General features: G+C 50.5%; 1 protein-coding gene across 1 annotated transcript in view; it reads right to left on the bottom strand.

Moving 5' to 3' along the window:
- LOC138481743 (cancer-associated gene 1 protein homolog) overlaps window positions 1–18,008 on the bottom strand; it is a 947,940-nt gene that overhangs the window by 740,030 nt on the left and 189,902 nt on the right. The window contains exon 4 of the mRNA XM_069613838.1: window positions 15,958–16,481. Within this exon, the coding sequence (XP_069469939.1) occupies window positions 15,958–16,481 (524 nt within the window). The remainder of the gene's footprint in view (window positions 1–15,957; window positions 16,482–18,008) is intronic.

The raw sequence follows: 18,008 nt of genomic DNA, 5'->3' as shown, positions 1-18,008 counted from the left end.
TACCTAAGCCCCGCCTCTGGCAGCCATCTTCAGATTTGGTAGCATGTGAAGTGGCAGTATGACCAAGTGAAGAGCCGGTAGGTGGGAGGGTTCGTATGTGAATCCATGCCAGACCCATGCTGGAGAACAACAGTTACAGGTAAGTAACTTGTTCCTTCTCCAGCATGGGGTCTGGCATGGATTCACATCCTCATGAATATAAGAATGAATAGCAGTACACACATGCACAACCACGGGGGGTGGCAAAAGGCTCAACATTAAGCAATACAACATTAAGCATCTCTTACCTCCTCACCAGGCTCACCTTAAGCGAACAGGTTGCGCAGCACTGCTTGGCCGACCCTGGACTCCTCCCTGGAATCCTGATCGACGCAGTAGAATCTCGTGAAGGTGTGCGTCGACCTCCACGTAGCAGCCCTGCAGATGTCCAGCAGGGGCACACCAGATAAGAACGCCGTAGTAGCAGCGATCGCTCTGGTCGAATGGGCTCTCGGACGGCCTGGCAGCGGTCGGTTAGCCAAACGGTGACAGTGCATGATGCAGCCGGAGAGCCATCTGGAAATAGAAGACTTCGAGAGAGCCTTCCCTTGATTCACAGGTCCAAAGTTCACGAACAGCTGTGATGTCCTCCGGAAACTCTCCGTGCGGTCCACGTAGAACTTCAGCGCTCTAGCCACATCCAGCGAGTGCAAAGTCCTCTCGGCCGGCGACGAAGGAGACGGGAAGAAAACAGGTAGCACCAAGGGCTCGTTAAGATGGAAGTCCGACGACACCTTGGGCATAAAGGAGGGGTGCGTCCTAAGCACCACCCTCGAGGCATGGAAAGTCAAGTACGGTGCTTTGCAGGATAGGGCCTGGATCTCTCCCACTCGTCGTGCGGAGGTAATGGCCACCAGGAATGCAGTCTTCCACGACACAAACTTCATCGGTGCGGAGTGCATCGGCTCGAATGGGGGCCCCATGAGCCTGGTCAGCACCACGTTAAGTTCCCACGCCGGGGCTGGGGCCTTCACCGGCGGGAACGACCGGAACAGTCCTTTCATAAACTCTTTTACCAGTCGATGGGACCACAGGGACGTCCGTCCTGTGGTTCTGGTATATCTGGAGATCGCCGCCAGATGAATCTTAATGGAGGCATGGGCTAGCCCAGCCTTTGCCAGCGATAGCAGGTACGGCAGCACTTGATGGGCCGTAATCCGTAGGGGGTTGATCTTCTGTGCTCGGCACCAGATAGAGAACCTCTTCCACTTATGACCGTAGCATTTGAGAGTCGAGGACGCCCTGGCCTTTGCAAGAACCTCTCTGCAATCGGCCGGTATATCGTAGCCTCCAAACTCTAGCGCTGCAGGAGCCAAGCCTGCAGGTTCAGTGACGCCGGGTCGTGGTGGAAGATGGCGCCTCCTTCTCTGGAGAGAAGGTCCGCGTCCGCCGACAGCTTGATGGGAGGGGACATTGACAAGTCCAGAAGGTCCGGGAACCAGATCTGCCTCGGCCACGCCGGTGCGACGAGGATCATCCTGCACCGGGACCTCTTGAGCTGGTTGATGAGTCGAAGCAGCAACGGCAATGGAGGGAATGCATACAGGTATAGGCCGTCCCAGGGAAACGGGAACGCATCGCCCATGCTTCTCGGCTGGGGAAACCTGCTGGCGAACCTCTTGCACTTCGAGTTCGTCGCTGTCGCGAACAGGTCGATTTGGGGTTTGCCCCATCGTCGGAAGAGTTGATCCACCTGATCCTGGTGCAGTTCCCACTCGTGACACGCGCGCAGCTCCCTGCTGAGCGAGTCGGCGATGGTGTTGCTTTCTCCTGCCAGGTGGAAGGGAACCAGGAACATCCCCTGGGCGACCGCCCAGTGCCACAGATCCTGTGCCTCCTTGGATAGGGCTGGCAATCTGGTGCCTCCCTGCTTCCGTATGTAAAACATCGTTGTGGTGTTGTCCGTGAAGATCCGCACCACCTTGCCCTTGAGCGACGGGAGGAACGATTTGAGAGCCCAGAACACAGCTCGGAGTTCCAGGACGTTGATGTGCAGGAGCCTCTCCTCCGGGAGCCAGAGGCCTCTTGCGTGGAGATCTCCGGTGTGGGCGTCCCAACCTTCCAGGGAGGCGTCCGTCGTCATCGTCTCCTGGTACGCCGGCGTCTGAAAGTCCTTGCCCGCCGTGAGGTGCGCTCGAACGCCCCACCACTGAATCGCCCACCGGAACACCTCGTTGAGGGGGACCCTGTCTTCGCAGGTGCCCGTCGCCTGCATCCAACGGGCGTCGAGAAATTCTTGAAGAGGGCGCATCCGTAGTCTGCAGAGGCGCACCAGGTAGATGCAAGAGGACATCATCCCCAGGAGGGACTTGATGGACCTCACCCTGGCCACGTCCGTGGCAAGCAGGCACTGGACTTTGCCTAGAATGGTGTTCGTCTGTTCTTCCGACGGGGCCGCCAGGCGGCTCACTGTATCGAGCTTCGCTCCCAGAAACAGGGCCACCTGCGACGGCACCAGGTAGGACTTTGGGTAGTTTATGGCGAATCCCAGTTCTGTGAGTAGCTGGACGGTCCTCGCAGTGTGTTCGACGGCAAGTTCCCTCGTCCTTGAGCGGATGAGCCAGTCGTCCAGGTAGGGGTAGACGTGAATCCCCTGCAGGCGCAGCCGCGCCGCCACTGGTGCTAGGCACTTGGTAAAGACCCTGGGGGCCGACTTCAATCCGAACGGCAGTGCTCTGAATTGGTAGTGGCGTCCCTGGACGACGAACCTGAGGAAATTTCGGTGACTTTTGAGGATGGGAACGTGGAAGTATGCATCCTCCAGGTCCAACGACGATAGAAAGTCGCCTTCCTCCAGCTGTCCCAGTACGTGCTGGAGGGTGACCATCCTGAACTTCTGTGATCTGATGTATTTGTTCAGACGACGAAGGTCCAGGATGGGGCGCCAGCCGCCCGTCTTCTTCCTGACGAGGAAGTACCTTGAGTATACCCCGGAGCCTCTTCGGGACAAGCTCGATTGCGCCTTTCCTGAGCATCGCCCGTACTTCCAACAGCAGTTGCGGGACGTGATTCTCCTTCCTGGCCACAGGTGGAACGTGAGGGCACTTCTTCAGGAATTCGATAGAGTGTCCTCTTGCCAGGGTATCCAGCACCCAACGGTCGGTGGAGATGGACTTCCACGCGCCGACGAAGTTCGTCAGCCGGCCTCCCACCGGGGTGCTTTGGTGGGGGCCCGAGACCACGGCCAGTTCAGTCCTGCTTGGAGGTGGTGGCCTTGCCGCCCTGGCCACCTTGCCGACGGCGGCGAGACGCTCCCTGCTTGCCACGACCCCTGTAGGCCTCCTGAGACGAGGAGCGTGCCGCCTGGTGGTAGGACGACGAGCCACCGCTGGATCCCTTGGAGGCACCTTGTCTGCCTCCGGAGCTCCGAAAGGGCCGTCGTTGCTGAAGGGCTCCCAGGGCGCGGGCCATCTCCGTGTCCGTTTTTATGGCTTGGAGGGATTCGTCCACCGCCTTCCCGAACAAGTTGCTGCCGTCGAACGGCATGTCCAACACCCTGGTCTGGACGTCCTGACGGAAGTCTGTCGCCCGGAGCCAACCCCGTCGTCGTAGGCAAACACCGTTGCCCAGCTGGCGGAACCCGGTAGCGGCAATATCGGTTGCCACCGTTATGGCGTGGTCCGACGCCACCTCGCCCTCTTGCAGTATTTCCAGGGCCTCGGACCTCTTGTCGTCCGGCAGGAAGTCCAATATGGGGGCCAGCTTAAACCAGAGCTCCCTGTCGTAACGGGCCACGATCGCCAGGGCGTTGGCCGCTTTGATCGTCGTCGCCGCCGACGAAATGACCCGCCGCCCCATGGCGTCCAACTTCTTTCCCTCGCCGTCCGGCGGGGAATTCGACGTCGAGGCTCCTGACCCCGCCGCTTTCTTCTTCGCCGCCGCCGAGACGACCGAGTCTGGCGTTGGCTTGGCCCTGAGGCACAGGGGAGCGGTTTCGGGGACCCGGTACTTCTTCTCGTACCGGTCCCGTTTGGCTGGTGCCGTGGAGGGGTTCTTGAGAACCGACAGGCCCTCCTCCCAGATGTCATCGATTAGGGGCACCGCGATGACCGTCTTCCTCTTGGCCTCCCGGCGCTGATAGAGGAAACCTTCCTTTCTCTGCTCCTCCGGGCAGAGCTGGAACAATTTGGACGCCCTGGCGATCATGGCGTGGAATGAGCCAATCTCTTCGGGCGGCGAGGCCCGTGCGACGGGAGACCCGTTCCGTCGTCGTCCCCGTCGCCCTCAGAACCCGTCGTCGAGCCCAACGCACCGTCATCTCCCGACTCGTGGGAGGATGAGGAGGGAACTGCAGGCCTTACGGGGACGAGCGGAGGAGAGGGTTGGGTCCTCCGTCGTTTGTTCTGAGGACTTCCCGACGGGCCAGGTTGCAGGTCCTCCGGCATGGGCCGTGGGAATCTCGTCCTTATCTCAGAGCATAAGGACTGGATGGCCGACAAAATGGCCACCGAGCCATCCTGAGGCCTAGGATCCGGCTGCGCCGGAAGGGAAGGCCGCTCTTCCTCACCATCGTCGTCTTCCTCGGTTATCTCCCGAGGATCTTCCTGACGGGATCGAACCTTCTCGAATTGGACTTCGAGGTTCCTCACGGCCTCGGTCAGTTCCTCCTCTGAGGCTGACTCCGAGCTCGAGGTGGGCACCGTGCCCCCCCCTCGCTTCTTCCATCATGGCGGCCACGACGATGGGTTGAAAAGAGGATTCCCTCATTGGCGGCAGGGAAACTCTAGTCCCGGAGGCAGTCTCCGCTGGCAGCGTCTCTGCCGGCTTGGCCAGAGTCGCCGTGATAGCCTCGATAGAGGACTTCGCCTGCTGGGTAGGGGCCTTGACCACCTTAGGTGCGTCCCGGGCCCTCTCCTTCGGGGGAGGGGCGACGCCTCGCTCCCCCTCTTCCGAGATCGGACGGGGCTTCTCCCGAAGCTTACCCAGGGTTCGGACTTCTTCTTCCCCGAAACGGAGCGTTGGCTCGTGGTTGACGGTGCCGGGGAAGGTGCGCCCTGCCTGGCGACCGAAGAGCCCGACCTTTCGGCGCTCCTGGAGCCAGCGGACTCGCGGCGCTTTGCCTGGTGTTGGGCCCCCGTCGCCGGGGCGCCCGCACAGGACTTAGAAGCCCGCTTGGACCCTTTCTTCTTCTTCTCACCCGTCGAGCCCTTCTCCAACCAGCTTGCGAGACGGGATCGACGGTCCCTCATGGTCCGCTCCGACAAGTTCTTGCAGAACTGGCAGTCCTTCTCTACATGAGTCTTGTCCCCATGAAGACAGTAGAGGCATCGCAAATGTTCGTCTTCCTTAAACACATTCTGCAGCCCGCATCCAGGGCAGCTGCGAAACAGCTTGGGACCGGGTGACGAACTCGCATCCTGGGCCATCTCGAAGTAGGCCGCGAATCTTCTGGAATCCTCCAAGAAGTTGATTCGACGAAATCTTCACCCTTGAGGGGCGTAGGAAAATCCCGCAACGGGTAGCCGTTAAACGGAGTAGAAACGGTGGAGCTTGAGGCTCGATTAACCGAAAAAATGTGAAAATTCACCTGAAAAAGCGCGAAACGCGCAGTAAAACCTCGAGAGCTAAGCACGAGGACTCCCAACACTTGAACGTGCGGTAAAAATCTGAAGATGGCTGCCAGAGGCGGGGCTTAGGTAGAGGGCAGTCATTGGCTGTGGTCAGTATGACGCAGAGATCAGTGATTGGTTACTACTACGAAAGACAGATCAGAAACGAAACTGATACTGATTTTTTCTTTACCGAGGATTCCCAGCCTGACGACGGGGAATATTCATGAGCATGTGAATCCATGCCAGACCCCATGCTGGAGAAGCATATTGAGAATATTTTTAAAATACTATCTGATAACGCAATCATTATATAGTTACTTGGTCTGCTCAATTACCCTTTTTGAAAAAAGGGCACCAATGTTGCTTTCTTCCAAGAGTTCGGAATTTTACCCAATTTTACAATATCATTAAACATATTGAACAGGATAGTAGCCCACATTTCTGCTTATTCTTTTATTATGACATTAGGTATCCCATGCGGTGCCGGTGCTCATGAGGGTTTTCATCCTCTCACTATTTGCAAAATGTCATCTACATCAAACGTGAACCACTTAGCATCCCTTCTCCACATCTCGGAGTTAGTACCTTTCTTCCAAGCCCAAGTTGCAATGTTTCTGTTTGAAGACGGCAGGCTGTGCGTAGAGTGCGCCGCAGACGTTATGTTTGAGAGGGCAGGCATGAATGGGGAAAGGTAATTATTTACTTATTGCCAGTTTTGTGTGAACGTTGGAATTATAGTTGAAATGGCACTGACGGTTGGTGCAGCCTGCCTGACTCATTGTTTTGAAGACGACAGGTTTGATTGGAAACGTATTCCATTTTCTTTCTCTGACTTTTGTGAGAAAGTTATAATGAAAGCTAAAATGACAAGTCATGTGACATTGCGTTGTTGTTGATACCGTTTTTTGTTTCCCTAATAAAACTGTTCCACATTGCCTGCAAATAAACAGTATCAGTTTCAATTGTGCCATCCATTTTAGGCCCAAGAAAAACAAATTTCCATTTCGTCAAATTGTTTCCCCGTAAGTATGTCCATGCCTAATTCACGTTGTCCCCAGAAAATAACTATGCCACTTTCACACTACCCTGTGAAAATGGCCACACTAGGTTTTTATTGTCATATACAATTGTTACATTCTAGATTCTTATTTCCCATCGAAAAAATAAATGCTTGTTTCACAATGCCCCATGAAAATGACAATTCCAAGTTCATTTACCTCTAAAAAATTAAGAAAATTAGGATGGCAATCTCTCGTTGGCATGAGAGTTGTACATTGCCCTGTTGGCCACGTTGTTGTGACGTGACATTACTATCAGTGCATTCCTATGGCAGTTGCAAATTGTTCCCGGATAATTGAGAGGCCTGTTCCTCAATGACCCAGAAAATGATGCAATACCAGTTTCACATTGTTACCAAACAAAATGTCATGCAACTGTGAAGAGTGCCATGCCAGTTTAACAATGCCCCATTTAAGTGCATTGTGATGCCATGTCTTTCTCCCCAGGAACATACTCTGCTAGTTTAACACACCATTTGAATTTGAACCACACCATTTGAACCACACCAGTTAAGCATTGCCACCGAAAAAATATCATGGCAGTTTCACATTGTCATGTTTGTGCCGTCAATAAATCTTCACCCTATGCCATTTTCACATTGCCCAACATAAAATTGCAATGCAGATTTCTCACAATAAACCCCCAAAATTGCTCCCACACATTCACACTACCGGGAAGGTGGTGAAGTGGAGAAGGGGGGCCCTCGGGGGAACGCAAAGAGTTTCCCCCCGGGGTTATTTTGACGGTGCACAGGCCAGCGAGGTGGCCTGCGCACAGAGCGCCTCTCCCAGGGTATTTACGGGTCAGGGAAGGTTCGGGAAGAAGGTGACGGTTGGGGACTTAAGATTGACAGTCCTGGTCGCCTGCTCCCGAGCCTTCCCTGTTTGGGTTTAGGGTTATTGGAGGTGAGGAGTTTGGGTAATTTAGATAAGGGGCAGGTAGTTAGTAGACACATATATATATATATACATATATATATATATATATACATATATATATATATATATATATATATATATATATATATATATATATATATATATGTATATTATGTATATACACACATGTGTATATTTATGTGTATATATATATATATTAGAAAAATATATATATATAATATTTTGAGGTACCGTAAATAAGATACCTTTATTTCTGTTTTACTTTCGCCGTTAGGTTTTCCTTTTCAGTGGTTGTGGAGTCTTGTGGGTCAGGGCCTCTGGTGCCGGGTTGCTTCTTTGGTGCGGCGGCACGTTAATTTTTGCCGCGTAGCATTTTCGGTTGCTTGGGAGTGGCTGGGTGTGTATTATTTGTGGTTCCTTGGGTCAGCTTCCGCGGCGGTTCCTTTCCCATTGTGCCATTCTGCGTGGGGGCGCGGGGTTGGGTTTGTCTGGGTCCTCTGTGTTTCGGGAGCGGAGACAGTGCCCGCACCTCCATTTTCCTCTGGGGTTTCTCCGCGCTCCGTGCGGCCCAGTTGCAGCCTGAGAGGGCTTTCGGTTACCCTTTGTCCACAGTCCTTTCGTGCCTCCTTGGTGCGTAGGGCAGTGGCAGCAAAGTCCTTCCTAGCCGCTGTAGCTGCCTGCAAGCAGAGGAGGCGGTGCAGATCAGTTAAAGGGACCGTGCCGCTTTTCTTTCATTTCTGTGCGGCCTCACATTTATCTGTCAGGGGGCAGTGAGACACAACATGCTTTGTGCCAAATTTGATCCTGTGCTGCTGCTTTTTTTGGGTGTGTCTCTTTGGGGGCAATTTTATGGTATTAAGTAGGGCTCTTTTAGGGCAAGAGTATTTTCTGGGGGTGAAATAAAAAAAAGTAAAATACATATATAATTTATTAATTAGTATTGTACTTCTGTCTGATATTTGAGAGTAATTAACTCTTTACAATAATATTCAAGTTTATATTTCTGGCCCCTTCTTTTTCGGGGCTTTCCTTAGCGGGTTATTGTTCCACTGGTAGGTGCCGGCTTGGGGGCTTAGCAGAGCTATTTGAACAGAAAGGTCATATTTTAGTGCACTGACAGATTGGTGGGTGCACCATATCAGGCCAGGAAAATAGTAAGAAAGGTTTGGTGGATGCTAGGGTGCTGAGAGAGGCCCTTGAGATTATTAGCAGGGCATCTAAGGCCCAGCTAGAAGGTGCTGTGGTTGAGGTTACGGGAGTAGGGGAGGATATGGGGGGTAGGTCACAGCGGAGAACAGCGGCAGATGGGGCTCCTACAGCTGTGGTAGCTTGCACCCCAGCGCCTGGTAGGGTGGAGGTCTGGTAATCCAGAGGCAGGAGGTTAAGGAGGGAGATTGACAGGAGAGCATCTAGGGGAGAAGCGTTTTTGGGTGGGGAAAGAGACAGGGATGGTTTGCATAATGAAAGGGAGGAAGTGGGGGATGTCAGGTTTGTCCAAAAAGGGGTAGGACAAGGGGGTGATGGGGCACAAGGTGGGGCATCAGGCTAGAGGGGAAAAGGGGGAAAATACCTGCGAAAGAGTGCAGGTGGGAGAAGGAGAGAGAAGTCCCCATCAATTAGTGAGGTTAGGGAGGGGCGCGGAACGGCCCCCCGGCTAAAAGGAGGCCAGGCGGAAGGCGCTGCGCAGCTCCCGCTTTTATTGAGGATGAGGATGGAGAGGGTTTAGGAACGGCCCCTCCTCGGTCGCTGCAAGGACTGTCTAGAGGGCGCAGCACAGCCCCTAGCGACGAGGACCACAGGGTGGAGGAGAGTACACCTCGCCAGAGAGAAGAGGACCAAGAAGGGGTTTCTGCGGCCCCGCCAAGAAGACGACAAAGGAGTGGCGGGGCGGACGTCCCGGGCTCTCAAGAAGAGGAGCTACTCAACCCGAGCATGAGCTTGCATCAGCAACGGTATTTCAGGGATGATGAAGTTGGGTTGGCGGAATATGTGGGTCAGTGGGAGGATGAAGGTTATAGGGCGGTAAGAAGGAGGGGGAATGGGAGAAGGGGTTCGAGTTGGGATTGTGAAAGACAGGAGCAGAGGGTTTGGGGGGCAAGAGGTTGGGGGAACAATTGGCTGGGTGCGACTGCTGACATGTTTTGTCCCCGCAGTAGGAGCCCAGTAAGAAAGGAGATGAGGAACATCGGAGTGGAGGCCAGACCGCAGACAGGCGATGGCAGGTCGGAAAGAGGTGAGCAGGAAAGGAACTGGTCAACTGCATGGCAGAGGGGGGGATACGAGAACAGGGGCAGGAAATGTAGGGTCTGGTCTGCAAGGGGTAAGGAGGGAGATTGGTGTATAGGCTATTGGAGCCTTGGTGGGTGAAAAAGGAAATTGCTCAGTGGAAGTACAAACGGACAAAGTGGTTGAGCCATTGGTGCTCGAGGTACAGGTTTCAAAAGAAAAAGAAGATGAAGTGAAGGGCAAAGAGAAAAAGCTACCTTACATGGGCATCACAAAGCCTTTGGGGGCACACTTGATGGCAGCAACTAAGGATAAGATTCAGGCAGGTGAATTTGTGGATGTGTTTAAACTGCTTCATAGGGAAGTGAGAGCAAAGGAGAGTTCTAAGGAAGAGGAGAGAGAGTTGGCCTTGCGCCCAAGAGTACCGGTGAAAATTGAAAACTGGACATCAGTGTTTATGATTTGTGCTAGTGTATATTGTGAGAAATTTCCGGAGAGGTGTGTGGGTCTGCTAAAATATATGGATGTGATCAGGAAGACGTTTACAAGTTTCGGGGGCTTTGCGTGGGTACGTTATGATGAGGAATTCAGAGCAAGAATGGCTGAGAACAGTCAGGCTGTTTGGGGGGAGATAGACATGGATTTATGGCGGTAATGGATGGCGCCAATGAGGCCTGCCCCGACATTGCACACAGCAAGTGGGCTGCCTGTGCCTTTCCAGCCCTTTCTTGGTCGCCCCGCCCAGGAGGGGGTGGGGGGAGGAGGAAGAGGGCAGTCCTCAGCAGCGTGTTGGGCATTTAACAAGGACGGCTGCACAAGGAATTTCTGTAGGTTCAGACATGAATGTAGCAAATGTGCAGGGAAACACTCTCTCACTCAGTGTTTCCAACAAGGAGACAGGGGGAGGGGGAGAGGAGCCGGCAGAGGGGTTGTGGGGAAAGGCTTTTACGCCAGTTAAGTTGGAGGTGCTGGAGAAGTGGTTGGAGTTTTATCCGGACAGGGAAGGGGCTAAGATTTTGAGTGAGGGGTTTTGTCATGGTTTCAGGCTGGGTTATCAGGGACCAAAGGTGCGCCGGTGGGCGGAAAATTTGAAATCAGCCAAAGAAAATGTGGAGGTGGTAAGACAGAAATTGGGCAAGGAAATAGCGGCAGGGAGGATAGTAGGGCCATTTGATGATCTGCCGGATGATTTAGTGGTATCTCCGCTGGGTGTTGTGCCAAAGAAAGCCCCGGGGGAATTCAGATTGATACACCATTTGTCATGGCCCAAGGGCATGTCTGTCAATGATTTCATTGGCCCTGAAGAATGTGGGGTTGTATATGCAAGTGTGGATCAGGCAGTGGATTTGGTGAGAAAAGCGGGGCGCTGGGCCTTCATGGCCAAGTGTGACATTAAGGCGGCTTTCAGGTTGTTGCCGCACCCGCAGGACTTTTGGCTATTGGGTTTGCAATTTGAGGATAGGATATACATCGACAAAGCTCTGCCAATGGGGTGTGCAATTTCCTGCGCCTTGTTTGAGCGTTTCAGTTTGTTCCTACAGTGGGTTTTTTCATACAGTTCAGGTTGTGAAAGTGTGCTACATTACTTAGATGATTTTCTGTTTATTAGCGAGGCGGAAGGAGAAAGAGAGTGCAAAGAGATGCTAAAGTTGTTCCAATTTTTGATGGGGGATCTGGGTGTGCCTCTTGCGGAAGACAAAACAGAAGGGCCGGCAGTGGTGTTGACATTTCTAGGGATTGAACTGGATTCACTGGCTATGACCTCACGCTTGCCGCACGACAAGGTGAGCAAACTGGTAGGATTGTTGGAGAAAACAGTTGGGGCAAAGAAATTGATGCTAGTGGAAATGCAGAGTTGGTGGGACATTTGAATTTTGCATGCAAGGTGGTGGCCCCAGGGCAGACTTTTTGCAGAAACATGGCGCGGTCTATGGCAGGAGCAAAGTGCCCACATCACCGGATAAGAGTAACAGGTGCAGTGCGGGAAGATTGTAGAATTTGGCTGCACTTTTTGGAGAGCTTTAACGGAGTGTCCATGTGGCTGCAGGGAGAACCAGTGTCTTGGGAAGTTCAGATCTTTTCAGATGCAGCAGGTGCAGGAGATTTTGGAGTGTTTTGGGGAGGAAAGTGGTGCGCGGAGAAGTGGCCATTGCGTTATTTGAGGGAGGGAAGGAGCCTTTGCATTCCTGGAATTTTTTCCTTTGTTGGTTGCACTGAAGTTGTCGGGGAAGGAGTTGCAAAACAAGAAAGTGAATTTTAACATTGACAATGAATGCGTGGTTCATGTAGTGAATAGGCAGTCAGCAAGGGATCAGAGGGTGGCGAGGCTGATGAGATAGTTTGTCCTGCGTTGCATGGAATGGAATGTGGTTTGCAAAGCAACACATGTGCCAGGGAAGGATAATGGCATCGCTGATGCATTATCTCGTTTTCAATGACAGAGATTCCGTGGATTGGCTCCAGATGTGGATCATGAGGGGCAGTGGATTCTGGAGGAGCTGTGGAAAATAGGAAGCTGAGAGCGCTTGCATTGGTGGAGATTTCTCTTGCTCCTGCATCTAGAGAGGCATATAGGAGAGCTTGGGAGGATTTTACAGCAGGGGGTGCTCGTAGTTGCAAAGGTTGGGGGGATGCGGAAGAACGGAGAAGGGACGATGTCACTAACTTCCTTTTGAGGTGCATGGATAGGGGCTGGTCTAGAGCAACTATAATGGGGAAACTGGCAGGGATTGCTTTCTATGGGAAGTGGTTTTGGGGTTTTCAGCCGAGCGGTGGAGAAATGACAAACAAGATGTTGGAAGGATGGGCAAGGGAAAGTAAGAGGGAAAAAGATAAGAGGAGACCGATATTGGCAGAATTGCTAACTAGGTTGTGTCAGGCGGTGGGGGGGATTTGCTGGTCGGCATGGGAAGGAGAATTGTTCGCAACTTGTTTTACTTGGCTATTCCTTGGGGCCTTTAGGGTTTTTGAGCTGGTGGGGGGGAAAAGTGGGGTAGGTGGGCTGCAATGGGGGGATGTCCAGTTTACTGAGTTAGGTTTGGACATCAAGATCAGGAGGTCTAAGACAGATCAAAAAGGAAAGGGCTCTTGGGTTTTGTTGGGTCGTGGGAGTAAGGATTTATGCCCGGTTCAGACAGGTTTGGTTTGGAAAGAGTGTTGTGGGGGGAGGACAGGTTTGGTTTTCCAGCATGAGAATGGGGCGCCAGTATCAGCGGCACAAGTTCTGGGAGTGCTACGAAAGGTTCTGGTAGCACTAGGGGAAAAGGCAGAGGATTTTGGAACTCATTCATTTAGGATGGGTGCAGCGCTGAAGGTAGTAGGATGGGATATTCAGAGGAGAAGGTGAAAGGTCTGGGGCGTTGGAAGTCAGGGAGATACAAAGGGTATGTCAGGGACTTGGGCAATGGGGATGTTTGATAGAGTTTTCAGAAGTTAGCAGGAAAGTTGCATTTAGTAGTTTGTTGTTGATTTGTAAGTGATTTTGTAATTATTTTTCAGATGCTGCTCGGAAGCCGGGGCAGATTGCACAAATTTGGATCGTTGGGCATTCTATTGTTAAGTGGGCGGGGAAAGAAGCTGAGAAAAGGGGGTTTGGCAGAAAATTGGGTTGCAGCTATAAAAATGTTTTGGTAAGATGGTCTGGTTTAGGGGGGCTTCGCTAGGATCAGTTACTTCCTATGTTGGCGGGGTTGAGGGAACGCTACAGGTCTCCAGATGGGGTGATTATTCATGCTGGGGAAAATGACGTGGTAAGAGATACGGGTGTGGCTCTTCTGAGGAAAATGAAAAGGGATTTGTTATGGGTCCGAGAAATGTAGCATCAAGCATCTGTAGTTTGGACTAAGTTGTTGCCGCAGAGAGTTTGGAGGGGAGCAAGAAGTGAGGGAGCGATAGATCGGGCAAGGAAAGGGATAAACAGAGAGATGGTAAACTTTTGTGCCTCGGTGGTGGTACAGGTTTTGGACCACAAGGAAATAGTTTATGAAGGGTTCATGATATTTAGAGAGGATGGTGTCCACTTGTGAGTTTTCGGGAATAGTCATTATCTGGCGGATTTGAGCTCGTTGGTGGGAGATATGCTAAGGAATTGGAAGTAAGGAGAACTGGTAGGGGTGGGGCAGAAAGAACACCTCGGTGGAGGGTTTTTCTGGTGCCGGGGGCATGGCCCTTTTAGATGTGGGGGGAGAGAAGCACAATGGGGGAATGGCACGGGAAAGGATGGGGGTGTTCTGTTTGCACAAACGGGCTACCCCGGGGGAACAGGTATTGAACCTGAAGGGGCATGGGCTCGGGGAGAAAACGGGACGCCTTGCGAAGTGGTAAGGACCAAGGGATGGTTAGGGAGGAAGTTGGATTTATTTATTTAATTATCTAATTGTTGGGGAAATGAAAGTGTTAATTATTAATTGGTTTGTTTAAAACAGTTTGTTAGTTTGTAAGGCCAGGGAGCCAGGTAAGCGGTTATTTGTAAGCTTTGACCTGTCACATTAAAGCAACCTTTTCCACTCTAAATGAGTCTGGGTTTTTGTGCAGTAAGTTAAAAGGGGGACCCTGGGGTTATTTTGACGCTGCACAGGCCAACGAGGTGGCCTGCGCACAGAGCGCCTCTCCCGGGGTATTTAAGGGCCAGGGAAGGTTCGGGAAGCAGGCGACGGTTGGGGACTTAAGACTGACCCGCTCGCCCACCCCCTTTTTGTTTTTTGGGTATTTTAGGTTCCTGGTTTTAATTTCTGGGGGGGGTGGCATCTTTTAAGGTGGTTTCTACAGGTTATTATTCTTTTAAATATTCCTGGGATTTTGAGTATTCTGTTCAAGGGTTGTAATTTTTCGGTAGTTTTGTGTGACAGGTTGGGGCATTAGTTTTGAAAGTTGTGATGTATAATATCTGTTGCTGATGTGGCAGGTCAGACTGGCTGCAGGTCATAGGTAAGAGGAGATTGGTGTAGAGGGGAGTTTTCATGGCTCTGGAAAGTTGTTTGGTTGCCGGGGGCATGGCCCCTTTAGATGTGGGGGGAGGGAAGCACAATGGGAGGAATGGCGCGGGAAAGGATGGGGGTGGTGCTGTTTGCACAAACGGGCTACCCGGGGGAACAGATATTGAACCTGAAGGGGCATGGCCCCGGGAGAAAACGGGACACTTTGAGAAGTGGTAAGGAGACGGTAGGGACTAAGGGATGGTTAGGGAGGAAGTTGGATTTATTTATTTATTTAATTATTTAATTGTTGGGGAAATTAAAGTGTTAATTATTCATTGGTTTGTTTAAAACAGTTTGTTAGTTTGTAAGGCTAGGGAGCTAGGTAAGCGGTTATTTGTAAGCTTTGACCTGTCACATTAAAGCGACCCTTTCCACTCTAAACGAGTCTGGGTTTTTGTGCAGTAAGTCAAAAGGAATAGTGTGTCAGGCCAACACGTGTATACACACACAGGCACATGGGCACACTATAAATAGCATTGTTTCCAGTCCCCTCAGCACAACTACCCCTCAGTTAATCTGGCCCAATGGGCAGCCACACGCTGTGATGAAGGGCTTCCTGGGTAGGATTGGTAGCCCAGTCTTGCCCAGCAAGGAGCAACTTCGTATTGAACACCCTCTTTAATCCGAGCCTGTCAATGATTGTGCAGTCAATCTGGGAATGGGATCAGTGAGACGCACTCAGGCAAACCATTCTCCGGCTCCTTGTCCAGGGTGGTTCATTAGGATGTAAAGGGAGGGACATGGGCTACTGATATTTTCGTCTGGATGTCTTTGGTTCCCTGTTATCCTGTGTTAGGCTGCAGGTCGAATTGAAGTTAGCCCCCTGTCTCTTACATATCACAATACAGAGTGGTAGGGAGCAACAGTCATTGTTTGCATATGCAATGAATTTGCATATAGTGTAGTGCATTGAAAATGAAATCCTTGCTAATCTAAATGAGGACATAGCTCAGTAGACTATAAATGACCTTAATGAGTAAGTGTCAGACTACCACTTGCTACCTAGACCAACTTGTTATAAGCTGCAGTGTGCTGGGGCAACGGAGGAGACCTCAAAGGCCCCATTACGATCTGCCATTGGGGTATGGAGCCCTTGTGCTCTCTGTATATGTGCATCACTAAAAGTTCTGACAAAAGTTTACTTTTTATAACATTATAGTCACAGCTAGTTTTACACCCTCCCATTGTAATTGATCAAAATCTTACCTCGTGCTCTAGATAATGGTTTGACTCATCAGGCAGATGTAGGCCTTCCTTGTTGAAGGGTTTTGCAGTATCGGAAAAGGTCATATTCTTCTCCCGTGACTCGGAAATGAGTGAATTATGAGATTTAGCTAGGAAAGAGGACACATCCTTGTTGGGCGATTCTCTCACAATACAGTCAAGCAAAGGCTCCTGCATGACTGTAAGAATTCCCACATCACACTGCAGGATCTGCTCATCCGGGGATATCGGTAGAACACTGGCTAAAGGAGACTCTTTCCTGGGTGAATATTTTATTCCATCTTGCTTCAGTACATCATCCTCTTTTTTCCGATCATCGTTTTTGTTTCCTGCAAGTGACCCGCTAATGCCTGATGGTTCCTCAATGCCACTATGAAATATAAGCTTTTCCTTTCTGTAGGATTCTTTCCAGCCATAGCCAAAGTCAGATTCATAACTGATGGGGCCTGTGTCACTTTTACTTAAAGAAAACCTCTCCTTCTGGGAAAAGTCTTCGAAATCTGCATCTAGTTGGGTAAAAACAAGAAAAAAAAGTATTACTGGTTAGCGTGTGCCATACACATATAGATACAATAGCCTATCAACATAGAAGTTATGGAAGCCGATTCCCACAGTTGCCAATTTAAATTACTTCTAGGGCAAGGAACCAGATCATTAAGAACGATCATGGTGAGATAGAGATAACAGGGGGGTTTCATGTGAATCTGTGAATGTTGTCAATGCTGTGGGGCCACAAGTGCTAGAATTCAAAGATATGGAAGCTATAAATCCAGGATGGGTGTACAAAGCACACCTGTCCTGTGCACACCACGCTGCTGAATACCAATAGGCAATCCTACACTGTAGCACCTCAGAGCAGTGGCCCACAACCACCATGCCAAATCCATCCACCTTCTGGGGTATCCTCTGCCTAGAGTAACAACCTGCCCGATTATGGTAAACGCCTGCTCTATTTTGTCTAGTTTTTTATTTTTTTATTTGGTGTTTTTGCACACCAACATTATGTCTTTGCCATTCAAAAGTACATTCAGTGTTCTCCAAAGTGGAAAATGCCTTGCCACCTCATCATCTTGGGCAGATCACTACTTGCCGGTCTACCTGTAGGTTGACACTTTCCAAATCTCAGGGTGCCTACAATTAAAAGTATCAAAGATATGGTCTATAGTCTTGTGAACTATTTTATTGGGCTGTAATTTAAAAACAGATCCAAGAAATTAAGTTAATACATTCTGCATGCATTTATGTAACTGTAAGGCTGAGTCACAAGGAAGTCAGTTCTGCACATGTTCGTGTAATTGCAGGTCTTGCTCCTCTATACCTTTGATCTTCAGTTCCCCACTGGTTGGTATTCTATTCAGTCATGCCAATTAATGGAAGATCTAATATTTTATATTAATGTATTAGTTTTCTTCAGTAGCACTTCTAAACCCCACAATGTTTATGCCTTGAGACTTTGAAACATTACAACTGCAAGAACCAAAGGAGAAAGTACTGTGAGCAACAATAAAAAGCAAGTGTTTTAGTATTTCAAATCTCACAACTTACTGTAAGGAACTCATGGTGGCAACAGTAAAGACAGACACAAGTGATCACAGTTCAAGGGTGTTTATTCAACTGTATAATGGGTGAGAAAAACGGCAAATGAAAACCTAAATCTAAGATGGGAGCAAGCTACGACCATCAAATAATAATAAGGCAGTCCTAGTGGCGTCTTGTGAAATAAAAAACTACTGCCAATCCTTATCTCTAAGCTACAAAATAGTGTGGGATAGTGTTCTCAAAATGATAAGACCAGGATGGTATGGCGGGGGTCTCCCTTCCCCACGTTTTTAGAACGGGACAAGGCGGGCCTCATCAGCATGAGGTTACAGTTTGTTTCCAAAATATCAGGATTTCTGTAGCCAAGTCTCTTTCACACAAAGTCTCTTGCCTCAGAGGACCTGATGTGCCAAAAAAAAAACAACAAACAAAAAGTACCTTGAATAAATCTTCCACATTGGGCGATTACCTTTCGCCTTGGGATCCCCCTCTGT

The sequence above is a fragment of the Ambystoma mexicanum genome, chromosome 5p (genome assembly GCF_040938575.1).
Source record: "Ambystoma mexicanum isolate Mex_15411 chromosome 5p, UKY_AmexF1_1, whole genome shotgun sequence".
Taxonomy (NCBI): Eukaryota; Metazoa; Chordata; class Amphibia; order Caudata; family Ambystomatidae; genus Ambystoma; species Ambystoma mexicanum.
Note: the sequence above shows the minus strand (reverse complement) of the source record. Positions and strands in the feature narration are given on the sequence as shown.